The sequence below is a fragment of the Drosophila takahashii genome, chromosome X, assembly GCF_030179915.1.
Source record: "Drosophila takahashii strain IR98-3 E-12201 chromosome X, DtakHiC1v2, whole genome shotgun sequence".
Lineage (NCBI taxonomy): Eukaryota > Metazoa > Arthropoda > Insecta > Diptera > Drosophilidae > Drosophila > Drosophila takahashii.
In genome coordinates this window covers 6,259,576-6,274,039 of record NC_091683.1, presented here as the reverse complement: position 1 = coordinate 6,274,039, position 14,464 = coordinate 6,259,576, and the positions used below count along the sequence as shown (strand labels likewise).

Here is a 14,464-nt window from a genome sequence, read left to right as displayed (position 1 = left end):
CCTTTTGTACATATTATATCTTCTTCTTTTTTTTTCTTAACACCCCAAAAACAGATGAGATGAGGAAACAGTGTTTTTCGTTTATTTTATTGATCAGTTTTTCCTTAATTTTTTTTTTTTGGTTTTTTATCTATGTTTATCTATACTTTTTGTCGATCTGCTGATCTGCTCCTGTTTTCCCTGTCCCTCGATTTAAAGCATGCTGTTCATTGACTTTTAGCTGTAACTGTTAATACTTTTTGTGCATGATTTTTTTCTACTTTCATAATTACACAGATAAAGAGAAAGTACATTTAAAAACTATGTATATATGAACTTAAAATTGGTTATTTAAAATTAATTTAAATTTAATATTTAAAAAATATAAAAATGATATAAAGGACTATTATTATTTTAAACAGCTTACTTTAAGTTCAAAACACTTGATTTTTCTCAGTGTATGTGTATTGAATAACGAAATACATGATTACACCCATGGACAGCAGAACGCACCACCACCACCACCATCGCCACAGTCATGTCCACACCATTAGCGACGGTTTCTGATTGTTTTTGCGTTGTATATGATTTTCGTAGCGCGTTTCCTTTTGTGGGGACTGAAAAAAAACACCGCACACACTGCGAAAAAAAACCTGCCCGCGTTTGTGTGTGTGGCAGCTTGAATAATGCCAATATGTTTTTGAATTTTGTGTAGTAGCTGATATTATTATAAACACAAAAAAAATTTTTTGCGTAGTGTGTCAATTTCTGTTGCCTGCCCAGATACAAAACACATGTAATTTTGAATAACCCCCAAAAAATGAATTGTTGATTACCCAAAACTGATTGATATTTTTTGTGTAATTTGATTTTGTGCATGCCCCAAAACTAATCAATGTAATTTGTTTGCTTCTCTTTTTTCTTCCACCTGCTGCAAAAAAAAAAAAAAAAAACCGAAAATCGCATCCCTAAAAAACTCTATTCTAAAACACACAGCAGCCCAGCATAAGAGCTCCTCGACCAGCGAACAGCGAACGGAAACCAAGTCCAAGGATGGAGGTGCCACTGTGACCACAACAACAACAAAGGGTGAGTTTGATATACATATATAGATCAGGAGGGGTGCTCAAAACTTGTATATATAAAAAAAATAATATTTATAAAAGAAGAATTGACGTGTGCCCAATGCAAGATAGGCGTGTGACCGCTGAGCACCCCTGATATAATTATAGGATATACATAGGACATAAAATAATTTCGATTAACCCATTTCACCCCATAGTTACCACACGCACTGTCAGCGGAAGTGCTGCCTCCAAGAACATTTCGCCCTTGGCTAAATTCAAGCAGCTGGACAAGCAGGCAGCCGCTCAGCAAGCGCAAAAGTAAGTCACTTTCCTTGACCACCTAAAATTCAGATTATTTGTCGACAAACATACCATACCGAAACATAGACATACATACACATGGTAGCGAGGGCATATTATACTATATACACACAAGTCAACATTTGTCCATGCGATTTAAAGGTAACTGGAGAAGCAAGCAGTGCAAGCAGTAGAAAAACATTTTTTTAAATACAATTAAAAATCACTTTTTGTGTTTGCTTCTCCAAAACCCAAAATCTCCCACATATTCAAATAATTCAATTGGTAATCGGAGGACATTGTACACCTACACATTAAATGATAGATACAATAGAAGCACAATCCTAACACACATATACATTATACGATTTCTGGTGTTGGTTCTCTATGGAAGTGTGTCGTAGTATCGTCTCCCCATCAAAAAAAAGAGAAATCGATTAGAAAAGTGGATAACTAATAATGATCTAGGGAGGAGGGGAAAAGTGATTTCGCTTTATGTACATAGACCACCCAACTGTCTCCTTCTGTTATTTATTTTTTTTGTTAGCCTCTGGAACTCTGGATCTCTCGATCTTCCCTCTTCTTCTCTCCTCTTACGACTATCTCTGTCTCTAAATGTTTTTCTTCGGCAAACGAAAAAAAAAAATCCCTTAAAAATAAAACCAAGAACATCTTGTTAGTCGATCCGTTTTCAATGTTTTTTTGCTATTCAAATAATTGTTGTTGTTGTTTCTTGCTAACACAAAATGAAAATATATACACACACACATATACACTGAAAAAATAAATATAACACTATTAAACTAAAAAATCAAACAAAGAAAATAAAAAATTCAGAAATTAAGAACAACATGAAGATGAACCGATTTTGTGTGAGTTTCGCTAAAACGTCTGCAATCCTCCAACCTTGACTCATTTGTTCAGATCATCTCCAACAACAAGCACACCCACGACCCCCGGCGGTTCGGCACAACCGTTGTTCAAATTTACCGATCCGGCATTAAATGCGCGCGCCGCCACTGTCAAGGATCAACTTCTGCAGTGGTGTCAGCATAAAACGCAGGAATATGAGGTATCCAAAACCTAAACCAATCAACCAAAAAAAAAAACAAAATAAATCCAAAAGCCCTTAAAATATTTGAATGAAACGCCGAAGCCACAGCCCAATATTTGTTACCCCTGCCATTGTTTGTTAACCGGAGGTTAAGATAAGGTTATCGAAAGTTTTATCGTTATTATTGCAAATATTTATCGATTAAAAAATTAACGAAATTTATGAAATACACCTTATTTTGACCTCATTTGCCAGAAAGCCTAGTTTAATATCGTTCCTTTAGTTTTGCCGTTCGCTCCGTTGTTATTTTTTATTACTTATATTTTTTTTTGCCATTTTTAACAAACAAGCAACAAACAAAAGCAAAAACATCTAACAGCGTCTAACTTTGGCTGAGCTTCAAAAAGCTTTCTTCAATACTCATACACACACACAAACACACACACACGCTCACACTCGCACACCAACACGAATGCACGAATGAGAGAATAGGAAATCGAAAGATGGATGCCATTTCCTTTTCCGGCTTATCGATTTTTGCTGCCCATTCCTATCGATCACCGCTTATCGATCATCATTTCGCTTAATCGCTAGAGTTATCGCCGCTGTTGTTGTTATTGTTTCGATTTAGTTGACCCTAGTTTTACTAATTAGTTAGTCTTAGTTAGTAAATGCTTTTGCTTTTGCTCAAGGGCCATCAAAAAAATTTAAAAAAAAAATAAAATCAGCCAACCATCTCTCAAAAAGAAGCGCGCTCGATCATTATCGATCACTACTGATCACCGAATGTAAATATTATGTGTGTGTATCGTTTTCGCAGAACGTCCAAATAAGCAACTTTAGCTCGAGCTGGTCAGACGGCCTGGCCTTTTGTGCGCTGATACACCATTTCTTGCCAGATGCATTTGACTACACCACACTAACCAAGCAGACGCGACGACACAATTTCGAGCTGGCCTTCACCGTTGCTGAGTAAGTATATGCACCGTGGGACGCCCTGAATTCTAGGTTTTACATTTAAGGCCTAGTACTCACTTCAATCAAAAAGCCTACAAAATGAAAATCTCCATACAATGTTTTGATCACGAAATTTTCCGCCTGTCATTTTTGTATAGAAATTTTCGTTTCGTTGCCTTTTTGATTGAAGTGAGTACTAGGCTTAAGAAAAAAAAAAAAAAAAATTCTCCGCCTTTTTATTTTTTTTTTACTTATTTCAAATTAATTACCTAGTTAAAGTATTATCTAAGGAGACCTACAAGTGTCTTTAAAATATTCAAATTTCTAAAAAAATTTTTTTTTTTTTTAATATATTTTTAATTAATTACTTTTTTTTATTTAATTATTATAACAAACAATTTGTTTGATCAGTTTTTAGTAAAATTAATATTAATGAATTACTTTTTCTTACTCAGTTACCTATTTTTTAACCTTTAAAATATAACAAAATTTTATAAAAAAAATTTTTAAAATTAATTATTAAATAATTACTAATATCCTGGTTTTTCATAGTGAGAAGGCTGGCATTGCACCACTGCTGGATGTGGAGGACATGGTGGAGATGAGTCGCCCCGACTGGAAGTGCGTTTTCGTCTACGTGCAGAGCATATATCGCCGATTCCGGAACTGTCAGTAGTGATCATCATCATCAACATCGTCATCGCCATCGAGAGCAGTGGCAGCAGCAGCAGCAGAATAGTCCAAATCCAGATCTAAATCTAAATCCAAATCCAAGTCAACTCAACAGCAACAGCAGCAACTCATTAAATTTTAAGCAAATACCACACATCCCCTTTGGCATTTTGTGTTAAGACACACCATCCCCTATCCCAAAAAAAACCCATCCCAAAACCCTTTAATATATATAAAGAACCCGTCATCCTGCGAATATCTAACTGTATAATCGGCATATATATATGTATATTCTTCAACTGAAGCGCAAAATGGCTCGTCGAACGTGAACAGCCGACTTTTTGTACGTTTTTTGTGTTTGTTTTACCCTTTTTTTACTATTATTACGATTACGCATTATTATTTGTTATCGACATTGAACTTGAAGCAGAAACTATGCAAATAATTGTTGATTTATATATTTTTTTGTCATAATTTTAATTGTGAAGAGCGAAGAAGAGAAAAAGCAGCGCAGTTACTAACCCTGCTGGCGGTCATCGATAAAAGATAAATATATATATTTGAAGATATATAAAGTCTCTCGATGCCGTCGCTCACATTGATGAATTACTGTAATAATAAACATATATTCTATGTACGTACGTGTAACGAGAACGAAACATTTACTAACCGATGGCATTGAAAAGGCCGCAAAGAAATAAAAAAAAAGCAAATGAAACCCAAGCTAAGTGTTTCGTAATAATTGGGTTTAATGGAAATGGGGGTAAAATTAGTCTAAAAAAATAGCTAGATGAGTGTGAGAGAGATGGCGATATGCAAGCAGAAAAGCAAGCAGTGGCTCCATCTACCGGAAAATGTTATTATAGTTATTTGCTCATAACTTTTGAATGAGTGGTCCGATTTAAAAAATTTCTTCTACATTTCGATGATATTACTAAACCAAACAAAATAGCATTTACATTTTTACTATATCTACAAGAAACAGGTGTAAAAATATGAAAACTGTAGGAAAGTTTTCTATTTCTATTTCGAATAGGTAGTGTGCCTTTTGTTTCTCATCAACGAGCCTACATAACTCGGTGGAAGTCTAACGTTCAAGTTGTATGTAAGATGTCGCAGGAAAATTCGGTGTAGAAATTTGTAACTCAAAATTTGGTTCGTAACGCACACAAGAACACACGCCAATACCACCGCCAAGCAGTTCGAAAGATCAGTGCATCAACATCTGTGTACCGTGTACCTCCGGGCAAAATATGTCGCATCATCAGCAGGTCCTCTCGGAATCGACGGCCCTTCGCCTGATCAATGGGATGGTGGCCACCGGCAGTGCCACGCCCCCGGCCGTTCAGCCGCCTTCGACGGGACCGGCGGACGTTAGTTGTTTGCCGGAAATCGGGGCCACCAACCGGGGCACTCCCACTGCCTCAATGGCCGCCCTGGAAATATCGTCGGCTCGTCAGAGGATGTTGCCACCCATAACTAGGCGTCCCTCGCAGGAGAGCGTCCACTCGGCGAACGAGAATGGCAACTCGTGCCGCATTTGCCGCTGGAATCGCAGCGATATGGAGATCATCAAGTGTCCCTGCAATTGCAAGGGCAGCGTGGTAAGTGGGGGTATTTTTAGCCACCCCTGAGAAAAGGTAATCAATTTGGGTGGCACACTCATGAAAAACGCGAATTCTTTAGATTTAAACATAATCGATATTCGACGTTATTTAGCTTGGGTATATTTCCATTTCTCTTAGCATTTATCTTTTAAGTAGTGTGGGCTTGCAACGCGAATTCATTAGCATTTTTACAGATTCGAAATTTATATTTTTTTATAATGATTACCTTGCATGTATTTTACTTTTCTTAGCATTAATTCAATTTTTTGATAATCCACTTAAATATAGCAACGCGAATTCTTTAGCACTTTTGCAATTTCGGGATTCGGCTGTGGGTATTGAAGTCTTTTAACTTGGAATTATTTTCCTTATCATTTCCATTCATTAGAAACTTTGTTAGACCTTCTAAATGGTAAACGATGACAACGCGAATTCTTTAGCTTTATCCCGATTTTCAGTATTCAATTAAATGGTAGAGGGTACACCTCTTTTTGGGGGTGGCTTCTTGTGGGCTTACGGCATCCAGGTGACCTTTGCAGGGATTCATCCACCTGAAGTGCCTGAAGCGCTGGATTATGCACAGGCGGGATAATCGCTGCGAGATCTGCAATGCGGTCTTCGACATCTCGGAGGAGCGGGTCAGCCTGAAGCAGATGATGCGAACCTTTTGCTGCGGTCGCTGTTGCGGCCTGATCGTAAAGCACCTGCTGTTTAGCGCCTCACTGATGCCACTGGCCCACATCATTTTGCAGCAGGTGAGTTGGATTAAAAATAGAATTTTTCAAACAAAAAAAAATATTTTTTTATTTTTTGTAGGTTCTGCAGTGCATGGATAATCTCAACCAGGGCAGCACCGAGCAGCTCACCGTCCAGGAGGTGTTCGTCGCCTCCTGCGCCCTTTTGACCTCCAGCGCCCTTTTCTTTCACTTCTTCGAGTTCGTCACCACGCGCTGCCTGCTCATCCGGAACATCCTGCGCCACTGGTGGATGTTCGGCAGCACCTCCGACTTTGCCCTGGTGGAGATCGAGGACGACTCCATCGATCTCTTTTGATCAGGATAATAAAAAGATGTTAAAAAGGCTGCGAGCGAAAGGGGTGAACGGTGCAATTTTCCACCGACCAACAGACATCTTCGATGATTTCACTAAGATCTGATCTAGTTAGAACAAATTTTAATTTTCAATAAAACCAGTTTCACTATTTTTCCCATAAGAACCACATGTTTTCGAAATTCAAATTTTAAAATTAGTATTTATTTGGTATTTTTCGTCAGCCGATAACGGTATTAAATAAGGGGATTCCCGCTGAATTATTTAATTTTAAACAGGTGTTCGTCAAATTCAATTTTCTCAGCAATTAAAAAAACTTGAAGATTTTGAATATTTGACAATTACAATAATTACAATATTTTCAACCGTTATTAACAATAAATTGTATAAATTAACGTTGTTTTAGGTGCAAAAATATGTCGTTCCCTCTATCTGCTGAATATTTCAACAAATTAATGAAAAGACTATTAAATTATTATTATTAATAAATAAAATTATTATTAGTTAAAAATACTTGTTTAATTTAACGGTATTTTAATGGTATTTCTGGTGACTGAAATGCCAAATGGTATTTCTTTTCCCTGGTATTTCTCGCTAGCGCGGTCACACTGACGAAAATAAAGAGGAAAAAAAGTTCCAACACAATACAATTCAATTCACAATTCCCAATTCCCAACGCATAATCCGTTGGCCAAGATTTCGACTTTAGCTGACGGGCCCCGACAATTTAGATGTGTTCCAAGTTGTGTAAGTGCCAAAAGAAAACCAATCGGAATTAAAGCGAAAGCAAAACAAACGCAGCAGCGACAAAGCAAGAAGAAAAGAAAAAAAACCCAAAAGCAGCGAAAAGCAAAAGCAAAGCAGCACGCGGGCAGCGACGCTGGCAGAGAAAGGAAAACCGAAAACAGAAAACCGAAGAACGCCTCAAAAGAAAGTGAAGTGAAGTGCAAAACACACTCGAAAAAAAAACAGATTTTGGTTTGTTTTTCCTGCTGTTTTTTTTTTTTTGCTTTTGCCTTGCCTTTGCGTTTGTTTGTTTTGCTCTTTCTTTGTCTCCCCCCCGATTCTTCGGCACGTGTGCGAATGCATTTACCACGAATAACCGTACAAATCCGAACTTGTTGCAGAGTGCCACGCCTCCCGCGAGTGTCCCCGCCCCCCAAGAAAGGTTAGCAGCAGCAGAAGCAGCAGCAGCGTTTGAAGGAAACAGCGAGGAAACAGGCAAGGAAAAGGAAAGGAAAAGCCAGTGAGCGAGAGCGAGATGGCTGCCGAAATGCTCGCGGCCCTCAATCCGAACCCAAATCCCAACTCCCCGAAGCCCCTATACGATCTATCGCTGCAATCGCTCATCGGGAGCATGAACACCAAGGTTCCGGCGCTGGACAGGATCAGCCGCCTGGCGGAGCTGCCGCGCAACCTGCTCATCGATGTCTACGAAATGGTGAGTGTTATCGGTATCGCTATCCCCCTTTTCCTTACCCCATCTTTCTCAGAAAGATCTCAGATCCCCCCGATCCCATTATCATAACCAGTAATCGTTGTTTACAGGCAGTATTTGGGGGAATTCCTAGGCTAACTAGATACTCAGATAGTTATGCCTTCTAAATATACCATTATTCTGATTTTCGTTACAATCCTGAAAATTAAATATATCTTGGAATTTCTTGGAATCATACTTTTTTTTTGGGAATTGCTTCTTGGAATTCTTCATTTGTATTGAGAACATGGGTTCTTGGAACTATAAATATTATTTTTATAAGAATATACTTAAGATATTTATAACAATTGGGAATAATATCAGGAAAAACTAGATTCTTGGAATTTTGATTTTGTTTTTGGGGAATAGATTGGATTCCTGGAATTATAAATATATTCTTTTTATCAAAAAATAATTATCCCAGTTATCCTAGTTGGAACCTTATACGACACCTAAATATTTTTATAAGAATATACTTAAGATATCTATAATAAAAGGGAATAATATCAGGAAAAAATTGATTCTGGGAATTTTGATTTTGTTTTTGGGGAATAGTTTAGATTCCTGGAATTATAAATATATTATTTTGATTAGAAAATAATTATCCCAGTTATCCTATACATATTTAAAATAAAAAGTTCTACCCTTTCCATCAGCGATCATAACGATTACAGCACTTGTTGGACCCCGCTGCTTATCTCAACTCCCCGTCCGTATTTCGCCACTGGCAATTACCATTCTCTCATACCCATTATCAGGGATCAGGGATTGAGGGGGGTATGGCACTTGTCTGTTTGTGTTTGCTTTTCCGCTTAAATTGTTTACACCCCACCGCCAGTCGGTCCGACTCGCCCATTAACCCTAGAAAGAAAGACCTTCGCGGAATCGCGCTGGGAAATTTGTAGATTAACACTCGTATAATCTCAAGAAGCGATCGTTTTTGATGGGTAATAAAGTTATGGACCAGATTCCCAGAAATACATTGAATTTTCTTTGTTACTCTTATGATAATTGTACTTGTTTCGCAATTGCAATCATTTAGATGTTTACAATTTCTAATCAGATCAGTGAAAACCATCTGAAATATCGATTATAAACCTTAAAATTCCGGGATTACTATTTACAATCCAGGGAGGTATGCACCACCTTCAGATGGATTTCATTTGGACGAAGGAAACCCAAGTCCACAGACCCACAGGTGGTTGCGAATATACATTGTTGGTCAGCCAAGAGGTTTCGATTCCATTTTCCATACATGGATTGTCATAATAAGTGGCAATTACAAAGTAATTTATATAAACAGAGGCGACACTCGACGAGGGGGATGGAGTGGGGTTCGGTTCGGTTATTCTAAAAATAAACCAACCAGTTGGATGGGTCCAGCGCCCTTTGATTGTCCTGTTCGGAAATTGTGATGCTCTTACTGGGATGGGGGATGCAGTGATGCATAGACCTTGTTGCTTATATGGCGCAGCTGCTGGCTAAAGAGCCATTGAACTTGCTGATAATGGCTAAGCAAATTCCATTGTCCGCTGATTGGATGGGTCTTCTTCTCCTCTGGCTTGCTTTACTTCTTGCGAGAGCCATTTGCTATTCTAGTAGTGGAATTATTGTGATTTTTAACTATTAGAAAAATAGGGATAAACTTATGTTCTATAAGATACTATAATAGTTATTTATTATAAGAGATTACAAAAAATTGTAAATGCAATTTTGTTGTATTCATTAATACCTATCATAATGTAGAAGAAATTTTTCAAATCGGACCATTCTTTAAAAAGTTATGAGCAAATAATTCAAGTATTCGCGTTGCTGGATGTACATCTCCATCTCCCTCGCACTTATAGTATTTCGTCCTATTTATTAAAGAGTTTCATTTATTTAATTGAATAAAGCACCCTATTTGACCTATTTCGCGCCTTTCCCGCTGCTAATCATACCCATAACCCCCTTCCCCCTATTGGCTTTCACTTAAATACCCAATTGCTAATCTCTGTTTCTTCCCTTCGCCCACAGATGTCGCAGCAGGAGTCCTTGAAGGACACGCTGCTGGAGGAGCTGGCCCAGCTGGAGGTGTTCTCCCGTCTCGTCCGCTACTCGGCTGCCCGCAGCAAGTTGCTGCGCATTATGGCCTCGCTAATGGCCAGCAAAAAGATGCTGGCCAGAAGTCTCAGCGAGAACTATATGTCGCGCTATGGGATTCCAGGCTACGAGGAGGAGGAAGTCAAGGAACTCCAGCAGATGGAACCGTTGAGTTTGAACAAGAATCATCAAGAAGATCAGGAGGAGGATGGATACGATGGTGGGGAAACGACAGAGGCAGCAGAGGCCAGCACAAGTCCACCCGCTCCAAATTACCCCCGTACCCAATTCAGCCCAATCGCAAAGCACGAAGAACCCCAAGGCCCATTATATGGCCCGTCGCAGGGCGAACTCAGTGTGATTAGCGACTTGGAGCTCGAGGAGCTGCCCGCCGAGGAGATGCAGGCCATCGACCTGGGCCTGCGCCTCGGATCGTTCCTTTCGGAGGCCGGTTGGATGCAGGAGAGCATAACCGTGCTGGCCAGCCTCAATGGAAGACTGAAGCACCTGCCGCCCCATAAACACTGGCTGGAGTTGCGCCTCGACTGCCTGCAGCGGTAATTATAATAATAATAATTTAATTTTAATTAATTTTAAGACCGAAAAAAAATAACAAGATCAGATTAATTTAATATTTTTTAAAAATTAAGTTATTCATATCATTTTGATATGAATATCTATCTTATTTTACAATATTTTTTCAAAAAATACTAAATTTGGTACTTTAAAACAGAATTTTTATGATCTTTATGAAATGATATAATATCAAGTTGATATGCTTGAATCATAAATTTTTTATTAATCATATCGGTTTTTATTGATATGAAATAAGCTAGAATTTACCCAATTTCATATCGAATTTTTTTTCCTATGAATTAGTTATTATAATTTTAATTAATTGTTTATACTTGATCTTCTTTTAAAGCCTGCTTTACGCCGAATCGGCCCATTGCAACTTTAAGCTGGCGCAGCACACCTGCGACGAACTGATGGGTCTGAGAAGTTCGCTTAATAACCTTGTGCCTGCCCAGCTGGTGGCCATAGCCTACACCCAGATTTCGGCCATGTTCTTTGCCCGCAACGAGTACACCAGCAGTCATAGGTGGAGCGGTCAGGCGATGCAATTTCTGCGTGGATCGGCGACACCGCGGTGAGTTTTTGTCCCTCTCTCCCTCGAGTTACTGATATTTTACTGATCTTTCCTTTAATCCCCCCATCAGCATCACCATCGATGTTCTGCGCCAGGCGGCCAAGGCCTGTGTCGTGAAGAGAGACTTTGCCCGGGCCAATCTGCTCATCTGCCAGGCGGTGCGACGCGCTCGGTAAGCACAAAAGTTCAGGGATTCGGCATCTCTTCGCCCTTCTCTCTCTTTTCGCTGATTATTTGGCAAAAAGTCTCGTTTTTTCATTATAAACTGATTATCTATCATATATATCCAGTTATTGAGGATGTAATATATAAAAATAACGGTCGAACTATTTAAAAGTTCATCAAAAAGCTGTTCCCTTGGATAATTTCCATATTTCCGAACCCAAACTAATTTACACTTTCTTCCCCGCAGTGAACATTTCGGAGTTAAGCATCAGAAGTACGGCGATGCCCTGCTGGACTATGGCTTCTTCCTGCTCAACGTGGACTCGGTGTTCCAGTCGGTCAATGTGTACAAGGAAGCGCTGGCCGTGCGCCGCGGAATCTTTGGCAACATGAACTTCCATGTGGCCATTGCCCACGAGGATTTGTCCTATGCCTACTATGTGCACGAGTACAGCACCGGCGACTTTAGCTGTGCCCAGGATCATGTGGACAAGGCGGTGAACATAATGAAGAATCTGGTGCCCAGCAATCATTTGATGTTGGCCTCGGCGAAGCGCGTGAAGGCGCTGCTGCTGGAGGAGATTGCGCTGGACAAGATGGCCGACGGGATGGATGAGGAGGATCTGCTGCTGCAGTCCGAGGAGCTGCACAATTTCGCCCTGCTGCTCTCGCTCGAAGTTTTCGGCGAGGAGAATGTGCAGACGGCGAAGCACTATGGAAATCTGGGGCGTCTATACCAAACGATGAATCGCTTCGAGGAGGCGGAACGAATGCACCAGAAGGCGATCAAGATAAAGACCGATCTGCTGGGTGCCTTCGACTACGAGGTGGGCCTGTCCATTGGCCACTTGGCCTCGCTGTACAACTATCAAATGAAGAAGTACCGTGAGGCCGAGAAGCTCTACCTGCGCAGCATTGATATAAGTAAGTTGATATTATCAACTTGATAACTTTTGAATTTATTGATGGATAAATTAATTAATCTACTTTAATATTGCAGGCCTGCGTCTGTTCGGTCACTCGTACTCTGGCCTGGAGTATGATTACTTGGGCCTGTGCCACGTTTACGAAACGCTGCACGACTTTGAGAAGTATTTGAAGTATGCGCACACACTGGAGAACTGGCAGATGCTGCGTGGCCAGAACCTAACTCAAAATGTAAGTGAAGGTGTCTGCTATTCTAGCCCCCCACTGTTCTAAATCGATATTTCGTCTTTTAGAAGTCCAGCTACCCCGCCATCGAGGTGGACTATTCCATCGAGGAGGTCAAGAACAAGTTCTTCAGCATGTGCGTCTGCAAAAGCAGTCCAACCCGTTCGGAACCGGCGGAGGTGAATCCAAACTGAGATGGGGTTTTGGGAGTGGGAGCGCAAGTGGAAGTGGAAATGGATATAGTGGCGAGTGAGGATGAGGATACAATCGCAATCGCACCCACACCCCCCGCATCGGATGGCACAAACTGGAGGGCAAACTGCAGCAGCAGCAGCAGCAGAGGCGGCAACATCTGCAGTTTGTCTTAGATAAGAGAGATATTCGCATAAGTTAGCCCACGTTGATTAGACAGAAAAGAAGAGAAAAGAAGGAGCATCGAAGGATCGACCCGCGTGTGTTCTATATGAATGTCTAAGTATAGTTAATAGCATAGATCGGGTTTTAAATGTTTTCTCTTTGCTTTCCATTTCTATTTCCATCGAATAACCCCATATACCCATACTATATGGGTCAGTTCAGCAAGTTGTGTTCCAGCCATCATCGAATACGTCCAGTACCCCTTAGTTCCCACAGTTTTCGAGGAAACCACCCAGTAGTCCTGTTTAGTTTTGCCAGTCAGAAGAAGATGAACCTCTAGGCTATAAGATGTAGTAGTATTGTTGCAGCTTCGGCGGGAGATCGTTGAGCAAGGATTATTTTTTTATGTATTCCCCGCGTCTTGGCCCATGTACAAATGTTTAAGTTTTAATGGATTTTCGCGTCTAATAATTCTACCTTTGTATCGATCTTTCTTATATTTTTTGTAAACTCGAAGAAAAAAAGGCCAGTAGTCGCTTCGCTTTTGTTTCGCTTTCTCTCTAGGTGTAGTGGAATGTACTCAATTTTTATAATTTCAATCACCTACTACTACGTACTAACGTCTTGTTGTTAGTGCGCTTGAAGAGCACAGAAGATGAAGAAGGTGAAGTTGTTGTATAGAGAGCGTATTGTATAGTCTAGCCTATAGCCTATCCGAAAACGATATACTAAATATATATATATATATTTCTAATGCTGCGTACGCATGGAACGTGGATACAAAAAAGTATTGCCGCGCAGCCCCCCAAACTAAAGTTAAACAAAAAGCAACTGGCGATGGGAAAGCTTTGTAAATAACTACTCGGGTTGAATATTACAGCTTCCAGTTACAGACAGAAACAAAAAAAAAAGGTTTATTATAATACTTGCATATACATATATAAATAAATAAATAAACGCCTAAAAATAAAGACAATTTATACCATTAACATTTGCTACCTAGGGCGATACTTATAACACAACACAATTGTAGTTGCAAAACTCTTTTTGGCATTACTTAGCGATCTAGTTTAAGAGCGACGTCGTAAATCTCAAAATAAAATAACAGCAAATTTGAAATTTACTTTTGGTGTTTTAATTGCTTTATAAAGGGGAATTTACTACTAAATGCAAAAACCAAATTTGAATTTTTCAAATCGATATCTTAATATCGATAACTTTCGATTTTGATGGCTGACAAGAGTTGAGTGTTTTGGATTATAAGAAATTTTTAAAAAGTGCGCAATCGCGTATGATAACTTAAGATCTACTGGTCTTTAATGTAAAATTTATATTCTAATCATTTTAATGATATCAAAATTAAAACCTAATGCATTTAGAAGAACCCAAAAGTAC

At 39.4% G+C, this 14,464-nt stretch overlaps 4 protein-coding genes across 13 annotated transcripts in view; 3 read left to right on the top strand and 1 right to left on the bottom strand.

Moving 5' to 3' along the window:
• The window catches only part of LOC108054402 (smoothelin), a 35,670-nt gene extending 30,918 nt beyond the window's left edge, over positions 1-4,752 (top strand). For 6 of the 9 annotated variants that reach the window (XM_070218617.1, XM_070218613.1, XM_044393138.2 and 3 more), the window contains 5 exons: positions 976-1,068; positions 1,262-1,364; positions 2,271-2,418; positions 3,221-3,372; positions 3,910-4,752. In XM_070218617.1, coding sequence (XP_070074718.1) covers positions 976-1,068; positions 1,262-1,364; positions 2,271-2,418; positions 3,221-3,372; positions 3,910-4,033 — 620 coding nt within the window. In that variant the 3' untranslated portion in view covers positions 4,034-4,752. Of the gene's footprint in view, positions 1-975; positions 1,069-1,261; positions 1,365-2,270; positions 2,419-3,220; positions 3,373-3,909 lie in introns of those variants that run through there. The other 3 variants (XM_070218611.1, XM_070218608.1, XM_070218612.1) reach the window with 2 other exon arrangements.
• Positions 1-14,464, bottom strand: part of LOC138913903 (uncharacterized) — a 164,479-nt gene that overhangs the window by 101,350 nt on the left and 48,665 nt on the right. The gene's annotated exons all lie outside the window — the stretch shown is intronic.
• On the top strand, positions 5,086-6,852 carry LOC108054404 (uncharacterized). Of its 2 annotated transcripts, none has more exons than XM_017137355.3 (3): positions 5,086-5,633; positions 6,176-6,391; positions 6,453-6,852. In XM_017137355.3, exons 1-3 carry the CDS (start codon positions 5,283-5,285, stop codon positions 6,687-6,689), a joined length of 804 nt encoding a protein of 267 aa, XP_016992844.1. In that variant the 5' UTR covers positions 5,086-5,282; the 3' UTR covers positions 6,690-6,852. The 2 variants fall into 2 exon arrangements, with proteins under 2 accessions (XP_016992844.1, XP_016992845.1); XM_017137356.3 differs by having other exon boundaries at positions 5,501-5,633; positions 6,163-6,391.
• Pat1 (Protein interacting with APP tail-1) lies at positions 7,282-14,049 on the top strand. The gene is made up of 8 exons (XM_017137383.3): positions 7,282-7,433; positions 7,814-8,127; positions 10,180-10,802; positions 11,171-11,395; positions 11,466-11,567; positions 11,808-12,484; positions 12,561-12,718; positions 12,781-14,049. The coding sequence occupies exons 2-8, from the start codon at positions 7,948-7,950 to the stop codon at positions 12,904-12,906; spliced, it is 2,091 nt and encodes a 696-aa protein (XP_016992872.2). The 5' UTR covers positions 7,282-7,433; positions 7,814-7,947; the 3' UTR covers positions 12,907-14,049.

Excerpts from the sequence above, each read along its gene's own strand:
- LOC108054404 (XM_017137355.3), top strand. The coding sequence starts at position 5,283 with ATGTCGCATCATCAGCAGGTCCTCTCGGAATCGACGGCCCTTCGCCTG. Across the intron at positions 5,634-6,175 it reads GCAATTGCAAGGGCAGCGTG|GGATTCATCCACCTGAAGTG; the intron begins GTAAGTGGGGGT and ends TGACCTTTGCAG. Across the intron at positions 6,392-6,452 it reads CCCACATCATTTTGCAGCAG|GTTCTGCAGTGCATGGATAA; the intron begins GTGAGTTGGATT and ends TATTTTTTGTAG.
- Pat1 (XM_017137383.3), top strand. The coding sequence starts at position 7,948 with ATGGCTGCCGAAATGCTCGCGGCCCTCAATCCGAACCCAAATCCCAAC. Across the intron at positions 11,396-11,465 it reads CGTGGATCGGCGACACCGCG|CATCACCATCGATGTTCTGC; the intron begins GTGAGTTTTTGT and ends TCCCCCCATCAG. Across the intron at positions 11,568-11,807 it reads CAGGCGGTGCGACGCGCTCG|TGAACATTTCGGAGTTAAGC; the intron begins GTAAGCACAAAA and ends TCTTCCCCGCAG.